General features: G+C 58.3%; 2 protein-coding genes across 2 annotated transcripts; one reads left to right on the forward strand and one right to left on the reverse strand.

Annotated features, from left to right (window-relative positions):
* Nucleotides 1-458: 458 nt before the first annotated feature.
* On the reverse strand, nucleotides 459-4,962 carry BTBD17 (BTB domain containing 17). The gene is given in 4 exon segments (XM_049637754.1): nucleotides 459-1,398; nucleotides 1,400-1,766; nucleotides 3,132-3,408; nucleotides 4,864-4,962. Coding segments are annotated over 4 exon segments (1,437 nt in total). The 5' UTR covers nucleotides 4,949-4,962; the 3' UTR covers nucleotides 459-690.
* Nucleotides 4,963-9,922: 4,960 nt separating this feature from the next.
* Nucleotides 9,923-13,220, forward strand: GPR142 (G protein-coupled receptor 142). Its single transcript, XM_049637738.1, is given in 4 exon segments — nucleotides 9,923-10,052; nucleotides 10,899-11,057; nucleotides 11,960-12,354; nucleotides 12,356-13,220. Coding segments are annotated over 4 exon segments (1,056 nt in total). The 5' UTR covers nucleotides 9,923-10,027; the 3' UTR covers nucleotides 12,833-13,220.
* Nucleotides 13,221-21,873: the final 8,653 nt, after the last annotated feature.

Here is a 21,873-nt window from a genome sequence, read left to right on the forward strand (position 1 = left end):
TCAACCTACAAATACCTGGGAGAAAGGAGTTTTTCTCTAGACCCTCCCCGGGAAGGGTGGGGCTAGCAAGGTCCATTCATGCCCCCTCCCACCAGCCTTCACACCTGCTCAGGGTCGGTCCCATGAAAGATCAGAGTCTTTTGGTGGACAGGACCATACAAAGCCTAATTAGCTAAATTGAGGGGAGGGGGGCACCCTCTGGAAGTCAGGGCTCAGAAATTGCCCAGCTAAGTCTCTTGAAAAAAAGTCCAGCAAGGGGTCCTGGAGGCCCCCAGATTTCCCAGGCTGGCCCATTTGGTTGCCCTTACCTGCCCTGTTCCGTGTGGGGGTGGGGACCTTCGAGAAAACCTAATGAAAGGTGGGGGAACCCTGCACCTGTGGGACCATCCTTGGGCTGTTTTTACCCGGGGGGCTGGGTACTTCAATCATCCCCTCGGCTCGCTGAGCATTGGTTTATTCAACCAAGAGCACTGCCTTCGAGGCAGCTGTGAAATCAGCTCCTGAAACCAAGCATCTGGTCTACCACCCCTCCCCTGGACGCCACCCCAGCTCCAAGGCCACCAGCACCTGGCCGCCCAGGGAACCAATGGAGGCACCTCCATTCGTGGCATGCCTCCCACATGCCGAAGGCCATCAACGCCAGGCCTCTATTTCCCGCTCCAGAGGCGCCCCCCCCCCCGGCCCGCTTGGCTACTTGGGGGTCCGGATGAGGGTGTGGTAGACCGGCTTGACGATGAGGTGCAGGTGCAGAGCGTTCTCCACCAGGTACTCGGAGTTGCGCCGCTGCAGGTCTGCGTGCGCCAAGAAGTCACCGGCCTCCTCGCTGCTCTGGTGGAAACTGTAGGCGTGGCGCACCAGCAGGCGGCCGTGCTGGCGCGCCCCCACCAGCACGGTCTTCTGGAAGCTCACACCCGCCGCGTCACCGCCGCTGCTGGCCGGCGTGACCACCAGGCGCGGCCGGCCGTCCTCTGGACGCGCGGCCGGCAGCGCGGTGCCCGCGGCGTCCGCGTAGACGGGCCGCAGGCTGACGGGCAGCCAGCGTGGCGAGAAGAGCACGTTCCACGTGACCCGGCGGCCGGCGTCGTGGCCGCTCGGGCCCAGCTGCGTCTGGAAGCTGGTGCTGCGGTCGTCGCGGGCCGGGTTGTTGATGACCCACGGGGCGCCCCAGGCGGGCGCGAGGTAGTTGCGGGGCAGGAAGGCGCTGCCGTTGACGTCGAAGAACTTGGCGAAGTGCAGCGGCGAGGCGGCGTGGAACTGGTAGGCCTGCAGCAGGAGGTCGGCCACCGCGTCGCCGTGGCGCGCCAGGGCGGCCGAGCGTGCCTGCAGCTGGAACAGTTGCGCGGGCGGGATCATGGGGTAGCGGATGGCTCGCAGCGCGCGCTCGGCCACGGCGGGGGGGCGGCCGGGCGCGGCCCAGCCACGTCTCCAGCGCGTGGAACAGCTCCAGCTCGTCCTGCAGCACCAGGTCCGAGCGTGGCAGGAGCTGCCCCAGCAGCTCGGGGCTCACGGCGCCCCACTCTGCGCTCCCCGCCACGGCCGACAGGTTCCAGGCCAGGAACTGCAGGCAGCTTTGGCGCAGGGCCTCGTCCCCGGTGCTCACCGCGTAGTGGTACCAGCCCACCGCCGGGCCCGCGCCGCCCGCCAGGTGCGCGCGCATGTAGTCGGCCACGCCGCGCTGCAGGGACGCCACGCCGTACTTGGTGGCCAGCCTGTGCAGGGGGATGGCCTGGGCCAGCAGCACGGTCAGCTCGCCGCAGTAGAGGTACCTGCGGGAGAGGCGTAGAGATGCGGCACGGGCAGGGCAGGGCCGGCTCTGCCCCACGCGCGCAGGGACCCGGCCTTGGGTGTGGGCAAGGTGCAAGCGAGCAGTGGACCCTGAGGCTTCCTGTCTTCCTCTCAAGGACCCTCCTCGCCCATCCTGCTTCACCCCTCTTCTTTACGCTTCTCTGGGGACATGGAAACAGCATGTCGTTACTGAGCATCTATCAGGTGCCCCGCTCTAGGCCGCAAGACAGACCAGGCTCCTGCCCTTGTGGGGTTTACAAGCCGGGTGCAGATCCATATCCTACTAGCAAGTGGGCGAATCATTCAACTTCCCTGAACCTTATGCTGATCAGCTGGGAAAGCGGGTAACAGGGCCGCTGTGACAGCTGTGGGGAGAAGGAACAAGGCGCGGGGGGGGGGGGGGGGGGGGGGGCGCTGGTTGCAGGGAAGGCCATCAACAAGGGTTAATTCCCTCTACCCTCCCCCTTTGCTTGCAAGCTCCTCTTTCTCACTGCATCTTTCCTGTCTTCCGGCTGGCTCACTCACTCCCTGTGGCTGTCTGCTCCCATCCCCCTGGCCACCCTTTCTGCCAGGTCCCCACTGGCACGCGCTCTGCGGGGCTGTGGTGACAACTGCCCACAGCTGTCTCTTCTTTCCGCTGCATTTTAGTCTCACATGTTTGCCTCTGGGAATAAAAGATGGTTCCCCAGCCTCCCTTCCAGCGGGCGTGGCCATGTGACTGAATTCTAGCCAATCAGAGGTCCGCAGAGGCGCTGTATGGGATTGGGGGCGGGTGAGGGGGGGGGGGCTTTTGCCCTTCTGTGTTACCCCTCTTCCTATTTCCTGGAATTCTGCAGCCGTCTTGTCTAAACTATTAAAACGGGGTTACTTTCTCTGACTCTAGTGTGAATGGCGCCCTTGTGCAGTGCACCGGAAGGGAGCAGGAGATAGGAGAGAGAGCTGGCTTACTCTCCCTGGCCCTGAACTTCAAACCCTGACCAGACACAAAAACCACATGGAGGCTCTAAAACAAACAAACAAAAATGATAGCTGGGCCCAACCCCAGACCTGAAGCCGGTGATCCAGAGCCGGGTCCAGGAATCTGCAGTTTTTAAAAGTTCCCAAGGCCAGGTTTGGAAACAGCTCTGCCAGCATTGGTAATTGACATCAAAACGCACAGAGCTTGCAGCCAAGGGCAGGGGGGTCACGCTGCATTTTGCAAGAGGGCAGAGGGAGAAGGGATGCATGGGGTGGCTGCACTGTCATCCCCATGACCTCCGGGGGACGGGTGGACATCGTGTCCGCTAAGGGGCCGAGAAGCCAGGGCCTTGGAAAGGGGTGAAGTCTCCCCCCTAACCCTTCCGCACCTGATGAACTTGTCAAAGACGGCAGCACAGTCCCGGGGCTCCTGAAGCACCGCCTCACTCTGGTTACTCAGCAGCTCCCGGAACAGCTCACTGTGCAAGCCCAGCAGCAAGCGGTGGGCGTGGAAGACCCGGACCTCGTCGGTGCCCGCAGCCTGCACCCGCAGGACCACATCGCTGGCATTGCCCTGCCGCAGAAGCTCTTGCAGGCGTTGGAGCAGCAGCTGGGAGTGGTTGATGGAGGTGCCCGTGGATTCCCCGCCAACATCGGCTCTCTGAGCTGCAGCGGGAAGGAACACGGCGCGGCTGAGAAGGCACCTGGGCCCCGGGGTGCGATCTAGGGACGCAGAGGGACCAGCTGGAGACGTGTGTGCTTGGGTGTGGGCAGAGGGCAGGCAGGCCTGGGGAGGCCGTGCGCCTACCCGTTTGTGCCCACGGAGCTTGTGGACGCGTGTATGCACACACAGGCACATCCTAGGTGAGGAAGATTGTGAACCTGACCCTGAGCAGACCCTGAGATGATGCTCTTGCAAGGGGGGTGGTTGATTCCCCGCGGGGAGAGATCATGAACCAGTGGGGGACAAAAATGCTCAGAACTGATCTCCAGGATGCCAGACCCCCAGGCAAGGGTTGAGGAACCACTGGGTCCCCACCCCTCTCACCTCCTGATAAAAGCACAAACCAGATGATTAGACAGGCATTCCGTACACAAATAAGCACTGTAGTCTGGGACTCTTGATACATGAGGGAAGTGACAGGAGTCAGGGTAAGGCTACTTGAGGTGCAGAAATCAGGGATGGCTCCCTGAGGAAGTGACAAGAAGGAGCCAGCCCTGCAAAGGCCCTTGAGAAGGATGGGCTCGGGGTGCTGGGAACAGAGGGAGGGTTGGGTGGGGGGGGTGTGGGCAGAGCACTGAGCAGGAGGGGCAGCATGGGAGGAGGCTGTGGGCAGGAGGAAAAGCTCTTTCCAGGCCAAGCTACCCTCTTGGGTGCTGACCTCTGAGACTGAAGTCCACTTGCAGGAGGTGGCTTGTGGGGGACCAGAGAAAATACAGAGGTTGAGCTGCAGCTGGAAAGGGACTCTCACGGTCCCATCCAGCCCTTCTGCCATGTTTCTGGGGATGCCGTGAGGGTCAGATGGGGACATGCACTCAGTTACAGAAAACCCAGTGATAGAAAATGCAGCCAGCAGCTTCCCCAAGCAGAGAACAGTGTGAGGAGACTCAGAGGGAGACAAGGTGGGTGCCTGAGAGCAGCAGATGAGCACCTGCCCCAACACACACACACACACACACACACACACACACAGGTCCATGGCCCATGCGGACTATGGCAGAGAAGGCTCACACGACAGCAGAGCATCTGTGTGTCAGAGAAAGGGGAACAGAGGGAGAAGGGGAGGGTGAGAGGTGGGTGGGCTGTTAATTTCCCAACCCCACCTCCCCAAGCTGTCACTATGAAGGCCCCGAATGCTGATGGCATTACACTCGGCCGCTGCCTGGGCCCACTTGTCTGGGGGAAAACGGATGGTGGAAAGGTCTTCTTGGCCGTTAAGACCCCTGCCTGCCCGCCCTGCCATTTTTCCCTCTGAGGCCGGCCTCCTCCACGGAGTCTGCGGTGATCAAATCGCCCTGGCCTGCTGGACACCGCCCCCTCCCGGCCTCGTGCCGCTAGGGCCCAGCAGTCCTGCCTCTCTTCCCTGCCCTCCACCCTCACCCCACCCACTGCCCACTCACCTGCTCGAGTGGCCAGACCCACCAAGGTCAGGATGGCCCAGAAGCTGGCCCAGGACCCGGGCTTGGTATAGCCCAGCCGAAGCATCTTTGTGCCCCACCCCTGAGCTCGCTGGAGGGACCTCGAAGCCCAGACCACTGTGCTCACATCCCTCCTCCTTATATAGGATTCAGCACAAGGGGATGGCACCCCCCTTCCGGGCCAGCTTCCCTCCCCCCACCCAGCCTCTGCTTCGGATTGGTGGAAACTGGCCCCAGCTGTTGCCCAGGCAACCACTTAAGCCAGAGAGCGGCGGCCTGGGGCTATTGTGCTGCCCGCGGGCCCCCGAGGGGGACAGATCCGGCACCCTCCCCCACATCTTCTACCACCCAGCGGAGCTGGTCCTTTCTCTCCTGGGAGGTTTTAGGCTCTCCAAAGGGCAGGCAAGGGGCTCCAGGACCTCTGGCAGCTGCTGGCCCAGAGGGTCCCAGTCCCCTCCCCCAATCCCCAGGCACAGTCTCCGTCCTGGCCCAGAATGCGCTTGGCAGCATCTTGGCTAAAGTGCCATGGTGAGCGGGCTGCAAAGAAGGCCCCGGAAGAGAAGAGGGAAGAGCTGCTTGGGCCCCCATCCCTCCCCCTCTTCCATTTTGGGGTGGGCTAGGTCTTCAGGGAGGAGAGCAAGGGTCTCGAATAGGGGCCTGTGGGGTAACTCGTATCACTTTCGTGTTCCTTGTCGAAGCCTGTTCCCTGCATGCTCTGGGAAGGGTGATGGGCCTTTCGAGAGGCCCCCTGGGGACTGGGACCATCATCCTCCAGGATCAAGGTGAGCTAAGGTGGCAGGGCTGGGCACAGCAGAAGCACCCTGGGCTGGGCACCACTGCACGGGAGGCCCTCTGTCCAGAGCAGGGCTGGCCCTCAGCAGACAGCCCACCCCCGGCCCAACTGGCACAAAGCTGAGCATAGGGACTGGAGATGCTGAGGTGGCCACCTGTCTGCCCTGTCACTTCCTTTAATTCACCTTCCCTGAGTGCCTCGGTCTCTAGGCTCATCTCTTGGAAGGCTTCTTTTACCAGCTTCTGTCTAACTTCCAAATGTAATTTTTCCCTTCCCAGAGTTCCAAGGAGACACACGGCAGACCCGTGTGTAGGAGAAACTGAGGCAGAGAGCTGGGTGGGTTGGTGCACAGGAGTGCTCTTCTAAATCCAAAGGAACAGGGAGCGGAGGGTGGGGCCTAGAACTCAAGGGCTTTGGGTGTGTCCGTGTGTCCTGTGGAGGCCTCACCTTTCCGGGAACGGGGTGGGGCCCGGCCCAGCTCTTCCGGGGAGGGACTCCTTCAGGGTTGATGAGCTGAAGTGGGGGGGCTCCAAATAGATCCAGCTCAGTTTCCCCCAAGGCTGAGTCCTTGACTGGGGGTGGAGCCTGCCCTCGTTCGCGGTCTGGATCCCAGGCACCAGCTCCGTGCATTGATTTCTGCTCCCGGCTGGCACAGCACAGAGACTCCTACAGCCCCACCCCCTCTCCAGCGCCGCAGAGAGAGCAAGAATTGGGTCTGGCACCTGCCTCGTCCGGGTTGGCAGAGATGGAACCATCCAGCCCAGCGGAAACCCCTCCCGGCTGCCCTGACCTTCACGCCTGGCTCCCCTCATCCAGATCCACCAACCCTTGGCTGCCTGCCTGCCCTTCCCATGGACCGTACCACCTCCCCGGCCCGGCCCAGCAAGACAGATCCTCAGTGTGATGGGGTTCTGGGCCTCTGAGAGCATCCCTGCTTCCACGGGCAATGCTTTTCGGCAGGAATGTTATTGGTGATAAGGAGATGAGGGTAAGAGAACCCACTACTCAGAAAACCAGCTTTCCATAAACACGTTTCTTAACTCCAGACTCACCCAGACTGCATCTGTCTTTCTGGAAGCATAGCCCATGTTCGTGGGAATCTCCCATGCTCTACTTAGAAGCCAGGACACCTGTATTTTCTAAGCATGCTGGGTGATTGTCACGCACACCCCCAAGCTAAGATTTATCTCCCAGAGTTAGACGGATGCCATTTCAAGGGTACAGGGATCGCGAGGCCCCAGGTTACCAAGAACACTCAGAAAAGTCACCTCCGACCCACCCCCCACCTCTGAGAGGCCCCACCTCCTACAATTACTGACTTCATTGCCCCTAAACCTCCTTGAATGATTTAGAACTGGCTTTCCAGGGGCACCTGGGTGGCTCAGTCAATTAAGCATCTGAGTTCAGCTCAGGTCATGATCGCATAGTTCATGGGTTCAAGCCCCAACGTCAGGTTCTGTGCTGACAGCTCGGAGCCTGGGGCCTGCTTGGGATTCTGTGTCTCCCTCTCTCTCTGCCCCTCCCTCCCGCTCACACTCTGTCTCTGTCTCTCTCAGAAAATAAATAAACATTTAAAAATTTTTAAAGGAAGGAAGGAAGGAAGAAGGAAAGAAAGAAAGAAAGAAAGAAAGAAAGAAAGAAAGGAAGGAACTGACTTTCCAGAAACAGCCATTCTCTGTCCTCAGTTTCTTAGTCTGACACTTGCTGGGCCGTGTGCATGCGTGTGTATGTGTGGTGTGTGTGCATACACATGCACGCATGTGCGTAGCGTGTGAGATCTGGGAGCAGGAGAGAGAAAGGAGGGCATTTGCCCTACACAGCCATCGAGAGAGAGGATCTGAGACACTCCACTTTCTTTCCACAGGGTTTCTGTGAATCTGGAAACTCCTTAATGTCTTGAGAGCAAGTCTGATGAGCTCACGGGCTACAACAATTCCCAGACAAGTGCTACTTCCTGCCCGAGACAAAAAGTGTTTATAACCTAAGTGACTTGTCTGAGATCTCACGGTCAGCCAGGATGCCAATGCCACTTTTCTGCTTGATTTTTCCTCCCATGACCCTATGATGTCTTTTCTGGGAAGCTGTTTCAGACAGAAATGATACCTGTTGGGTAAGGAATCTCTAGGGCTGTAAAAGCAACTGAAAATTCTTGCAAGCTTGGGGCAGGATGATTTTTCTGAATCTGCAGAGTGGGTGATCAGACACTGGATGGGGGTAATACCCAACCCCGGAGCGATGAGCCCCCAGACCCAACTCTACCTACAGTGCAGACTCCTTTCCATCTATAACATCTCCCTTCCGGAGCCAGGATGCCTTTAAACACTTAGACTGGGGAGCAGGGGATCATGAGTATAGGTTCCAGAACCCACCCCCCCTGTGTACTCAGAGGGGCACACTAATAATAAACAAGAAGGAATCTTTCCCTAAAGCTACTGAAAGCTTCTCAGAAGCCAGGCACTTCGTCATGGTGGCAGATTGTTTTCCTGCCCCCAGCACGTGCTACCTTGCCGTTCCCCTGAACTGCAATGCCCTTCCCTGTCTGAGTGCTCTGTCTGAACCACATCCCCCTCTCCACAAAGTCTGAGCTCACAGTGGCCTCTTGCTGCCCCAGCGCCATTTCTTCTCGGTGAGGGAGTGACAGGTGAACAGCTCTGGGGGAGGAACAAACCTGAGTTCAAATTCCACCGGCCACCTTGTGGCTCTGTGGTCCTAGCCTAGTTGCCTAACTTCTCTGAGCCTCGGGCCCCTCTTGTGTCAAACGGAGGTCACCAGAGTTAGCCTGTGGGGCTGCCATGAGGGTGAAAAGTGTAGGAACAAGAGTAAGTGCTCAGGGGCGCCCGGTGGGGGGGGCTCAGTCAGTTGAGCGGCTGACTTCAGCTCAGGTCATGGTCTCGCGGTTCGTGAGTTCGAGCCCCGCTTCAGGCTCCGTGCTGACAGCTCAGAGCCTGGAGCCTGCTCTGGATTCTGTATCTCCCTCTCTCTCTCTCTGCTCCTCCCCTACTTGTGCTCTGTCTCTTTCTCAAAAATAAACAAACATTAAAAAAAATAAATGAAAGGCACTCACACATGTTGGTCTTTGGTCTTTTCAACTTGACTGTAAGCAGCTCCTTGTTCACCCATAGCCTCGTGGGGCAGGGAGGTGGTGGCTTAGGGAACTATCTGTGCTTCTGGCATTCTCTGGAGCTAGGGGCTGGGACAAGGCCTCGGGACCTGAGTGGGCGGCACATGCTCTGGTCCTGCTTTGCCCCCCAGAGATCCTGGCGGAAGCCAGTGGACTCTCTGGAGGCCTGCGGGGTCAGGACACGGCCACCAGGGGGCAGCAAGTCCCCTGTGATAGCCCAGAGTGGATGTGAAGGTAGAAGTGGGGACAAGGGTCCAGGTGGCCTCTCAGCCCCAGATGTGGGAGCTAACTTAGGAAGCCCAGAAGCCAGCACCGCTGCATTCCCAGAGGCGGGCAGGGCAAGTGATTCCAGGCTGGGCCTCAGCTCTCCTCTCTGTCAATGCACACGTTTGTCCCTGGTGCCCCCCCGGGGCTGCACTGGTCACTACCCGAAGGGGGTGGCGGGGGGGGAGCCCATGGGCACAGATTCCAGCCTCTCCAGAGCGCTCGCTGCACCTGCTGGTGTTTGTTTGCCAGTGACTGATATTCGGGGGGGGGGGGGGGGGCGGGATGATCTGTTTCACCGAGGCTGGAAAAACAACAGCTTGTGGGGGCCACTGGGTCTGGGTTTCCCTGAGTGGCCACTGTCATCACTGCACACAGCTTCCTGCCATCCTTCCAGGCCAGTGGCCCCCAGACAGCCTCTTCCTGGTCCCACTGCCTGCTGTCGCTGCTGGACTGACCGCTTCAAACGGGGCCCATAAGGCCCCTCTCTAGATCTGGGCCCTGCCCATGGTGGCCTCACCCCTTCCTGCCCTGTAGCGGTCCCCCCAGCCCTGAAGATGGAATCCTTCCTTCTGCCCTGAAATCCTCACCGCCCCCCTCCCCCGGCCCCAGAGTGCCATGGACCACGAGGCAGCCTATCTAGAGCCCCAATCCAGCCCCCTCCTCAAGGCCTCCCTCCCAGCCTGACCCCTTCCCTGCCTGCACCCTGGGGGTTCCCAGTTTGCTCTCAGAGGCATCCACTGTATAGACTCATTCCCTCCCCCCGCCCCCAGAGCCTCAGCCCCCCCCCTTTCCTTCCCCCTCCTCCCTCCTCCCACCACCGACCTCTCTGTATTGACCAGCTAGGTCTCAGTGCCGCAGGAAGAATCGTGGGACAAACCACCCCTTGGAAAGCTGGTGATGCCGGAAGCTGCGGGGATCCCCCCACCAAAATCCAGGAGGTGACATAGGACTCAGGACCCAGGAGCATGACGCTTGAGGGGCGAGAGGCAGGTAAAGTATCCAGAACAGGCCAGGAAGGGAGAGGACAGTGGCCGGCAGGTGAAGAACAGGTGAGGAATCTAGAAGCTTGAAGCTGATCCAAAACGCGCTGAGTGTGGTAGGCGGGGAAACTAGGTTTAGCTGCAGGGGAGGGGTAGTGGGAGGAGAGGCGGGGGTTGTGGGGGGGGAACCACTGGAGGGGTGCCTCCATAGGAAATCAAAAGCTGGACCATGAAACCTAAAGACCTACAGTGTGGGCTGAGGGGAGCAAGGACCAGACTATGTGGTCACCTTACTCCTCTGGACTCAGTTTCCCTATCTGGAAACTAGGGCCGCCCCAGCTCCAATAGTGCCAGCCTATGATGGGGGCTGCTCCTTCCAGTAATGTCACTCCTTGGTGGTGGGAGGGGTGTGGCTGTTAAGTCACCGTCAATGAGAATCACCCAGGGTGCTCACTAGAATTACAGCTGCCTGAGCCCCACTCCCGACCCCCTGGCTCAGACCCCCAGCAGCGAGGCCCTGGAACGTGTATTTTCAAAAGGTGCCCCACCCCCACCCTTCTGTGCCGCACAGCCTGTTCCTGGGCCCTGCCTTCCAGGCAGAAAATGCACCTTGAGACATGCAATCGAGAAACAGCATCCATGGGAGCAAGAAACGCCATAGAGGACTTCTTCCCTCTAATGGGGGAGCCAGGCCACCAAGGGGTGGGGTGGGATGGGCCTGGCAATTGGGATTGCCATTTGGCTGGGCCTAGCTGGGGGCGTCTGCACAGAGTAGGGGTGAATAAAGATCTCAGGGTCGGGGTCAGGCTGCAGAGAGAAATCTAAGGCTCTAACTTCATCCTTCCACCCTCCCTAGCTGGCCAGCCTCAAGCCACCCTGGGGCCCCCAGCCAATGGCAGTGGGCCAAGCCAGGAGTTGGAAGGCCATTGGCCAGAAATCCCAGAGAGGTCCCCATGTGTGGCTGGTGTCATCCCTGTCATCTACTACAGCATCCTGCTGGGCCTGGGGCTGCCTGGTGAGTGGGAAGCTGGGGTCTGGAAGTTGGGGGTGGGCAGAAATGGGGCTCCTCCTTCGATGAGTACCCATCCTCTGTGTGGACCCCTGAGACCCAGGATCATAGACTCTCAGGATACCCTTTGACTCTATATGGTGATTTGGCTCGTTGGGGAGCAAAGCACAGTGGGGACTAAAAAATGAAGGGCCAGGATTTGGGGTGCTTAATGGCTAAAGCCAAGGTTTCACCAGAAGGGACAGTCTTTTCTGTACCCAGGAGTGGGCACTGCTGTAGGATGACTAAGTTCATGTAGGACTGCCCTCAACTCAGTCAAAAGCTTCCCGTGCCTTCCACCGCTTCTGAGAGCAGCAAAGCGGGGGGCAGGTAGGGAAGTGGATGTAAGAAAGAACAGGAGGTCTCCACCTTGGGGAATTACCCACCCCTGCCCGTGTGGAAGGCAGAGGCCTTGCCCTGGGGTGAAGTCAATGGCCCGTGGTGTATGGATGGATAGGGCAGGACTGATCTGGTTAGCCTCTCTGATAAAGTGAGGTTTTACTTTGTTTTGTTTTTAGTTTATGTATTTTGAGAGAGACCTAGAGCACAAGCACAGGAGGGACAGAAAGAGAGAGGGAGAAAGAGAGAGAATCCCAGGCAGACTCTGCTGTCAGCACACAGCCCCATGTGGGGCTCGAACTCATGAACCATGAGATCATGACCCGAGCCAAGATCAAAAGTCAGACACTTAACCGACTGAGCCACCCAGGTGCCCTAAAGTGAGTTTTAAGAAGGACCCGGAAAGAGGAAAAAGGAAGTCTGGGCAAGCAGGCAGGTGGAGAGGGAGATAATAACACCTTAGAAACATGGTCTTAGTAGCCCTTCTAACACCTCTGTCCTCTGCCCCCTGTGACCTCTGTCGCCATCAGTCAACCTCCTGACCACAGTGGCCTTGGCCCGGCTGGCCGCCAGGACCAGGAAGCCCTCCTACTACTACCTTCTGGCGCTCACAGTCTCGGATATCGTCACCCAGGTGGTCATCGTGTTCGTGGGTTTCCTCCTGCAGGGCGCTGTGCTGGCCCGGGAGGTGCCCCGGGCTGTGGTGCGCACGGCCAACATCCTGGAGTTTGCTGCCAACCATGCCTCCGTCTGGATTGCTGTCCTGCTCACGGTTGACCGGTACAGCGCCCTGTGCCATCCCCTGCACCACCGGGCCGCCTCATCCCCAGGCCGGACCCGCCGAGCCATCGTCGCTGTCCTCGGTGCTGCCCTGCTGACCGGCATCCCCTTCTACTGGTGGCTGGATGTGTGGAGGGACGCGGACCCCCCCCAGCATGATGGATGAGGCCCTCAAGTGGGCTCACTGTCTCATCGTCTACTTCATCCCTTGTGGCGTTTTCCTGGTCACCAACTCGGCCATCATCTGCCGGCTGCGGAGGAGGAGCCAGAGTGGGCTGCGGCCCCGGGTGGGCAAGGGTACAGCTATCCTCCTGGGCGTCACCACGCTCTTCACCCTCCTTTGGGCACCCCGGATCTTTGTCATGCTCTACCACCTGTATGTGGCCCCTGTCCACCGGGACTGGAGGGTCCACCTGGCCTTGGATGTGGCCAACATGGCGGCCATGCTCAACACAGCAGTCAACTTCAGCCTCTACTGCTTTGTCAGCAAGACTTTCCGGGCCACCATCCGAGAGGTCATCCATGATGCCCACCTGCCCTGCATCCTGGGGTCACAGCCAGAGGGCATGGTGGTGGAACCTGTGCTAAAGCCCCCGGGAATTCCCAAAGGGGCAGAATTGTAGAGGAGGGGCCCAGCCAGGGTGCTCAGGTGTGGCTCAGGGCCAGATATACTGCTGCCTTTGTGGTGTGCCCACAAAACTGTGACACCCTACTTTGCAACTAGGGGTCGGGGAAAGGCTCCTTCCTGTGAGGGAAGCTCCCCGGGTGCAGGGGGGTACAATTTTTCCAGCTTTCCCATTAGCTTCACCAGCAACTCCCACTTCTTGGAACAAGGAGAGGGCTCTGCCAGGCACAGGCTGATAGTGTCAGCTGCCTTGGCATTCATTCCTTTGTAAGGGACATTTCACCTGGCACGTTATGAAGGCTAGATTGACATTGATTGGATGAGTGAATGAAAGGCAAGATGGATGGATGGATGGATGGACGGATGGACAGACAAGTATGAATGGTTTCCAGCCACCACCACCCCCACCCCTCTCCCCCAGAGCCTATATCTCCCTCCCCGAGTCAATCACTTCTCTGGCTTCCAGTGGCCAGGGTGGAAGGAAGTTATCTGCAGGATTCCAGCACATTCTGGCTGGGGGAACCAAACGTTTTGCTTGGGAAAGGGGATGATCTTAAAGCAGATTAGATGTCCCAGCCCTGGGGCGACAGAACCCCTTGAGTCTCAAGCATCCTGGCTGGATTCCACTCAACTCCCTGCCCTGGAGCCAGAATAGGTTCAGGAGCCCAGAATAGCCTAGGGTTTTCATTGTTGGTGATGAGAAAGGAAGTGCCCTCTCAGCCCAGGGGCAGGAGGATGGGAAGGGAGGATCTAACCCATTCCACTTGGAGGAAGGCCTCTTTCTCCATTATGGGGAGGGAGGAGATGGCCCAGCGGATTAGGTCCCTGGGGCTCTGCCCGCCCCTCCCAGCCTCTCCTGGGCTCTGGGAAAGGCAGCTGGGAGAGATTAGCAGATGCACCTCCCACCTGCTCCAGGCTTTGGGTAAACACATTAGCGGCTGCTTTCTGCTTTCTAGTCAGTCTGGCTGAGCTGACCTTTCCCCTGAATGGGAGGTCCAGGCTGGGGCCCGCCTGCACTCAACCCCTTAGTGGCGTGGCCGAGGCGAAAGAGCCAGAAATGCATGCCATCAGTGCAGAATAAATGCTCACCTTTCCCTCTTTCCTCTTCTCCCCAGAACAAGTGTCCAGGAGGGGACTCTCAGCCACACCCAAAGGGGAAAAAAGCAGGCTCTTCAGCTTTTATCCCTAATTCTAAACTTTATCCGTAATTCTATTTTTTTAAGTTTATTTATCTACTTTTGAGAGAGAGAGAGCACACACGGGGCAGGGGCAGAGAGAGAGGGAGTCACAGAATCTGAAGCAGGCTCCAGGCTCTGAGCTGTCAACACAGAGCCCAACGTGGGGCTTGAACTCACGAACCGCGAGATCATGACCTGAGCTGAAGTTGGACGCTCCACCAGCCGAGCCCCCCAGGCGCCCCAGACACATTTGGTGGCAAAACCTGACCTGACCTGACCTGACCTGACCTGACGCAGGGTGATGGGGTGTTGATGCCGGGGTTCCCTGCAGACTCTCTGGGGGTGTGGTTACACCCAACGCAGAGGACAGGCCACGCATGATCTTTCTCTGTTCTGAAAAGTTCTGAATTCTGGTCCCTCTGAATTCAGACACCTCTGGTCCCACGAGAGATGAGTGGTCCTTCAGAGAGATGAGTGGGGACCCACAAGCTCCACCACTGCTGGCACAGCACAGCCCGGGCTGCCCCTGGGTGCGCATAGGGCACCGAGGGCTCCCCCGCAAGCGCCTCCTGGGCGCGGACTGTGAGATTATGACCTGAGCCGAAGTTGGACGCTGAACCGAATGAGCCACCCAGGCGCCCCCCCAGGGTGTTAATATTCACACGACCCCAGGTGTACCCACGGGGAGGGGGGCAACATCAGTTTTTCCGAATGGCCCCTGAGTGGTAACCATCTTACAGACTGAGGAAGCGGGAGCACGGGGAGGTTAAAGGATGTGGCTCAGGGCCCTCGGCTGGTGACAAGCGCGGCTGCGGGTTCCTGGTCCTGTTCCTGCTCCTCCCGGGTGCAGCAGATTAGGAGAAGGGCAGCGTCAGGGATGCTTTGCATCACATAACTTCTTGGTCCTGGACTTACCGGATTTGGGACCCACTGTCATATTTTCCGAATAAGATGTATTAGACAACAGTCCCTTTTAACCACGTTTGTAACCTTTAACAAAACCAAGAGCCCTTCGCCGAAATGTAAATGGAAGTATTGTTACGCAGCTTCCTTTGTGCGTCTTGATTATCAACTCTCACCGGCTCCTGGCAGGAGAACAAGATGGCAGTGGCGAGGTGCCCCCCCCTTCTCTTCTTCGCCAACCCGTCCGCGAAAATACCCTTGTCTCCCGGAGTTGGCTGTAGATCGTTCAATTCCACACTTTTTTTAATGTTTATTTATTTTTGAGAGAAAGAGACACAGCGTGAGCAGGGGAGGGGCAGAGAGAGAGGGAGACACAGAATCCGAAGCGGGCTCCAGGCTCTGAGCTGTCAGCACAGAGCCCGACGCGGGGCTCGAACCCACAAACCGTGAGATCATGACCTGAGCCAAAGTCGGCCGCCCAACCGACTGAGCCACCCAGGCGCCCCTGAGAGTACCTTTTAGTTCAGAAAAGCTCTCCTTAGATTCCTACTCTTGATTGAGACGCTGCCCCCCACCCTTTTTCCGGGTTCTCAGGCAGGAGAGCACATGTGCTGTGGCCCAGGTTTCCTGGGTCCCCTTTGTCGCTTCTGTGGCCAACAGAGCTTCCTGTCGTCTCCAGGGCTCAGATGCTTGCACAGCTTTCCAGCATAGCCCACCATTCACTGCTACCTGCACTCGCTCGCCGGGTTCTCCCACGTGGGTGTCAGCACCCGGGACTCCCCGGGCACGCTCGCTCCCCCAGCCCCTGCGCTGCCTCTGCGGATTCATTTCCGGCACCTTGGAGCTTTCCCCTTGAAGGGCTCCACTGCCCTTTCCCCTTTGCCTTTCCATCCAAAAAAGGAGACCCGCTGGTTGGGTAAATGGGGAGCACGGCTGTCCCCGTCCTCCCGGGGTGGGGATTGGGAGCAAGGAGAGAGGCTTCTTGGAGGACCTGCTGTTTTTGGCAACCAGGCTGGGGAGTGGCCCCCCCAGAGAGCAAGACTTACTGAATTAAGCCTTGAGCCCTTTGGTCGGCCAGGTTGTAGACGTGCCGGCAGGAACAAGGGATGGTCTGGGACCCGGGAGTCTTGAGGGTGGGGGCTTTCCCCATGCCTGCCTCCGTTGTCAATGGTGAAGCTAGAGTTCCGGGGAGGAACATTTGCCTGTCGCTACGGACTCAGACAGCAGGGGGCGCTGCAGGACTGGCTGGATGGAAACCCTCAGGCAGGGCTTGAAATCAGATTTAGAGGAAGAGCCAAGATACTGCAAGGAAAGCGCGCCTGCCTTGGGGCCCAGAGCCAGCAAGGAGTGGTGGGGTGGGAGGGACCCGCTGTTCCCCTTGTCACTCTCCTCCACCCTGAAGCCACGCCAGCTGCCACGCTGGGGTTGGTTAGCCCAGGCAGCCCACGGGTCACTGTAGTTTTCTCAGATCATTCTGGAGGCTGGGATGGCTTCCTGTGCGTGGCACTGTGTGAAGGGCCCTTTCATTGGCCTCCTCCCTCCACCCTCCACGGCAGGGTCCAGCCAGCCCCTCCCGCTGGCCTTAGATTCAGCAGAACTGCCTTCTCCGCTGGGGGGAGGGGGGTGGGGCAGGGAGAGCTTGCCTGAGTTCAGAGCCCCAGGGCCTTGATCAGTGCCCCTGGGGTCCCACCCACCCCACCCTAGTCCAGTTCCACCTGGACCCACCCCCTGGCCAGTGGGTCCTGGCTGGTGGCAGCCACTTGGACATCCAAGGGAGTTTGAGCCTTGGCAGTGGCCCCACATGACAAGGATGGAGGGAAAGGGGCTGGGGAGGTGAGGAGGGAGGGAGACTGCCAAACCTCGCCATGAGTCATGAGCAGAGGTGGGACCCGGGGTGGTTCCATCCATGGCTGGAACCTTCCCTAGAGCTGCTCCAGAGCTCCTCCTCTGGCCACAAAGCAGGAGGGAGAGTCTATGGCCGGCCCACCTTAGTCCCCACCCCACTGAGCTCGCCAGCCTGCAGCCCCCCATTCCTAGCTAGGACGGCCTGGTGAGGCTCGGGGGCAGGTGGAAAGGCAGACCTAGGCTGAGGGTGCCATGCTGGGGTGTTTGCCCACCATTTAGGGAAGAAGGGAAGGTGGAGGCTGATCCAGGGCCAGCCTTCCACGGGACTCCCACTGCCTCCTGTCTGGGGCCACTCCCAGGCCTTCACACCTCTCTGTTCAAGTAGCCTGGAAGGGGGACCCCCTAGCCCCTGTGCCGGGGAGAAGGTGGGCTTCCTGCCATGCACTCCCTCATCTTCTCTGTAAAAGGAGAGCTGAGTGGGTTAGGGCCTGACTTAGCCCCAAGCCACCATGAGATTTGAGCAAAGGAGCCCCCCATCCCCGCCCTCCTTTATCACCTTCTGGGCAGGAGCATGAGGGGGCGGTGAAGGCACGGGTGGTCTCCTTCCTATAGGTCCCCCTGGAGCCTGGCTCTAAGATCCCATCCCTCTGGCTGCTGTGAGGGGACGTTCTCCTGCCCTCCAGCTAAGCTGGGCAGAGGCTCCTTGGGCACCACCCCATCTCTGCCCTCTCGTGGCTGCTGGAGGTGAAAGAGTTAACTGGTCTGTGGTGTTTCCTTCTGGGACTTGCCTAGATGTATATTTAGCAGGCAGGGCTAGGAATGCCAAGATGCCCCGGGGGAACTGCAGCCCCTGATTCCCTCAGCACCTCTCGGAGGCTGGGGGTGGGTGAGTGGGTGCTGTGGGGATGGGAGAGTGGAAGGGGAGAGGGTCCTCTAGCTGAAGGGGGCAGGGATGTGTGAGTTGGTTTGGAATGGGAGGCTGTGGTCTCATGGAGGGCGTTCGAGGCCCCGGTGGGGAGGGCGTTGCTCTTTTTCTGTGGGAGGACAGAGTGACCCAGTCTCCCAGGGACGTGGGAGGATTGTTGGGGAACAAGGCTGGGATCGATGGGCAGGGCTGCTGGGAGGGCTCCTTCGACCACCTGCTGAAGCGGCCCTGGGGCCTGGGGATGCAGGAACTGTGTATCTGTGCCAAGGTGTCCCTGCTGGTCCGAGCGCCCACCCGGCTGACTGCAGGTGGAAAGATGGCCATGAGCACCGTGCTGGCGCTGCATTCGGCAGACCCGCAGACTTCATGAGGCCGGGGCTGGGGCAGAAGAGTGCCTCCAAGGGCTCCCCACACAGAGGGAGAGTGAAGTCAAGGAGGGAATACGGTGGGGGGGGGGGGAGGGGCGGGGATAGGGATGCTGATTCCCGAGTATCTAGACTCCGCGTGTGCACCAAGGGGATCCGGTCTTCCAAATCTCTGGACCTCTGGGATGATTGGTCATGGGGACCATGTTTTGTTGGTTCATTTGTTAGTTTCTCAGTGGGGTGTCTGCACCTTCCTGGGACCCATGGGGAATTTGGCAGATCTCAGGGTCCCAGCCCCAGGATCATCTGTCACCCAAGATGACAGAGGGTAACCCTGTCATCTTCCCCCATGAATGGAGCCACTCAGCCAGATCCCAGAGGGCCCCCAACTTGTCCTAGAACTGACCACTGACACTCGCCTGGGGCACCTGCACCTGCCGCTGGCCCTTCCCCACCCCGCAGAGGGATGGGCTCTCGGTTCGCCAGAGCGAGCGACAGGCCCTTCCAGAAAGATCCAGGGATTGCCTGCCACCAAGACATGCCAGTCGTTACTGGTTTTTGTCTGTCTTGGTTCTCCTGACCTGGGGGCACCACCTTTCTAGAATTTTTGGTGCCACAAACTCACATGGAGGCAACTAACCCAAATTCCTTCCCCAGAGTGCCCTCTCTACAAACAATGAAGACAGCTGGCCCTTCTCTGACACCAGTGGCCTGCATGACCTTGGGGAAGTCATTTCCAACCTCAGGGTATTACTTGCAGCACCTTGTACAACACGTAGCATCTTCTGAGCATTTCCCACATTCCAGGCTCCAGGCTTAGTGTTTCGCAGGCACCGTCTTGTAGAATCCTCATGGTAACACTACGAGGCAGGAATTATGATGTCCATTTTATAGATGGGCACACTGAGGGTCAAAGAGGTCAAGCAGTTTGCCCAAAGAACACACAACTAGTCAGTGGGGGAGGCAGAGCTCGGATCGGGCCTGTTTGTCACTGGGTTCTGTACCTCGAACCACTGGGCAAGGCTTCGGGAGATGCTGGAGGGGGCCCCGAGCCCAGATCCAGAAGGCAGGTGTGAGGGGCAGTCTACACATCCAAGCACACATGAGGCACATGCTCCTTTGTCTAGCTCCCGGAGTCAGGTGAAAACAGTGAGTAGTTGGGTGTAAAGTTGGAAAGGCCTCTCTGTATGGCCGGCTGAGCTTCTGAAGGGGCTTGTTAGGACTGTGCTGTAGGAAGATCTGTCTGGTGGGGGGGGGGGGCCTACGGAGAGTGGATTGACTCAGGAAGCTGGAGACCCTTTAGGCCAGTGACATAGTCTAGACGAGAGAGGGTGAGAGGCCAGGATGGAGGGGAAGAGAGAGATGCTCCTGCGGGGCCTGCTGAGTTTGGAGGAGACCTGGGGACAGAGACGGGGGAAGGCTCACCCGCTCTGTGGCCCCTGGAGCACTGCTGGGGAGAGAGAAGGTTGTGGAAGGAGCTGTACACAGAGAGAGAAAAGGACCCGTTCCTCCTATGTTATGACGTAATCCCCTGTCATAATCCCTGACGTAATCCCTCCATCACAGGCACGTGTCCACCACCGCATGAACTGGGGTCTTCAGCTCTCCCTGCCCTACTGATCATGCTGTGCCTGTGGGAGCTTAGCCTGGGTGCAGGCACTCAGACGCTGAAACGTCCCCAGAGGTACTCTGAAGGGAAGGGATAGCTGGGGGATGGGCGCAGAAAGCCACGTACCCTGGTGGCCCTTGGTAGCCGGGCCTCACCCCTCTTATTTCTTGCTTCCTTTTTTTGCGCTGGGGACCGTCCTTATGGTGCTTACGTGGCTGCACGTGAGGAGAACAGGCCTAGAGGAGGCTGCCCCAAATACTGCCCACCTCAGAGCTCAGATCAATGGCCTGGAGCAGGTTCAGATGGCTGAGATCAAGAGGCTCGCACCATTACCCTTCTCCGAATACCTCCTCTGGTCCTAGCCGGAAACCTTTCTACCTGGAATCTTTCCACCTTGCATTTCTAGAGTTCTGGGCAATTAACCAACTCCCATATCCCCTAACTACTTTTTCTTCTTCTTCTTCTTCTTCTTCTTCTTCTTCTTCTTCTTCAGTGTTTATTTTAAGAGGAGAGGTGGGGGGAGAGAGAGAGGGAGAGAGAGAAAATCCCATGCAGGTACAGAGCCCAACGCAGGGTTCGAACTCAGGAACCATGAGATCATGCCTTGTCGGATGGATGCTTAACCGACTGAGCCACCCAGGCGCCCCTCCTCTAACTTCTTTGACCCCACTATGGGAGTAAATGAAAGCCACCCCACAGGGGAACAAGCAAAGGCTATCGCTTCAGAGCTTGCTACAAGAAGTCAGCCACCATCGCCCATGTTTGACAGGGACTCAAGGGGGACAGGAGGTGGGAAAGCTCATAGTGGAATAAATAGAAGACCCCAGATGTGCCTTGATGGGAGGTCAGCGTCCAGGGAACCTGCAGGGGCTTCACTAGGTACAGAGCATCTTGTGTGGTTGAGGGATTAGGTGCAGATTTGGTTTTGTCCAGTTGGTCCTACGCAGAGACAAGAATTCGGGAAGCTGTCACCCATCCATCACACCCAGGCCATTTGGGGGCGATTGATACAGGGTGATTGTTTGGCTTCTGGGAGCAGTCCCTAGAGATAGTGGTCTGATTTCCTGCACGCCTGACTCACGGCTAACAGGCTGGCTTCCTGGGCCGGTTCTTGCAAGTCACGATTGGATTCTGGAGCTGCTTGCTGCAGATTGTGGGTCACACAGTTCTATTTTTATGGATGGTCTGGCCATTGTCCATCTGTATAGTCAGTCTGTCACCAACAGCCTGTGAGTACCATCCCAGTTTTTCAGGCAAGCAAACCAGAAATCGGAAAGGTTAGGTGACGGCTTAGTCACAGATACAGTAGGTCTCAGAAGTTGGACAAGAACCCGCAGGTTTTGTGCACAACCTCTTCCTTCCGGTCTTCTTGTTTTTATTAAAAAAAAAAAATTTTTTTTAACGTTTATTCATTTTTGAGAGACAGAGACAGAGCATGAACAGGGAAGGGGCAGAGAGAAGGAGACACGGATGCTCTCTATCTCTCAAAAATAAATAAACATTGAAAAAAAGAAAGAAATGCAAAAAGACAGTGGCATGTCCTGGCTGGGAGGCACCTACACTAAGAACGGGCTCGTTCCGGGCTGTCTCCCCTCTGGCATCCTGCAGGCCTCTGTGAACTCCTGGGGTGAGAGCTGAAACCACAGCCTGAAACTCCTGGATTCGTGCCAGTTGCCCCTGGGAGGCGAGAGTGGTCTGCCTGCGGCTCTGTCTACCACCCCCCTCCCCGCCCCCGCTCTGCCACCGTTCTAATCAATGTACTGGGGATTCTGGAACATCTCATGGATTGACAGGGGCGGCCGATGGTGGAGGAGGGCTACTTCCTCCCGGGAGCTGGCCTGGCGGTGAGGCCAGGTGGGGGCGGATGGGAGCCTCAGGCCCTGAGGATGGCAGCATTCTAAGGAGACCCCTTGATCCCCGTCCCTGTCCTCAAGAGTGACTCCTTGACTATTGCAGAGGCCACTTTTAGGCTCGAGCATTGGAAACTTAAGCGAGGTAAAAGGGTTCACATCCACCACGGAGCTGACGTTAACAGGCTAGTTAAGTCATTGGCCCTAACCGACCGATGGGCTGACAGCCAGTCGCAGTTCCTAAGGTTACCAAAAAAGGGAAGATTCCACGTGTCCCCATCCTTCCTCCCTCCGCCCCATAACTGTAGCCCCTCACTACTGCCTTGTGGCAGACAGTCTCTCCTCTGTCCTGCCCGCCGCTCCC

The sequence above is a fragment of the Panthera uncia genome, chromosome E1, assembly GCF_023721935.1.
Source record: "Panthera uncia isolate 11264 chromosome E1, Puncia_PCG_1.0, whole genome shotgun sequence".
NCBI classification, from domain to species: Eukaryota; Metazoa; Chordata; class Mammalia; order Carnivora; family Felidae; genus Panthera; species Panthera uncia.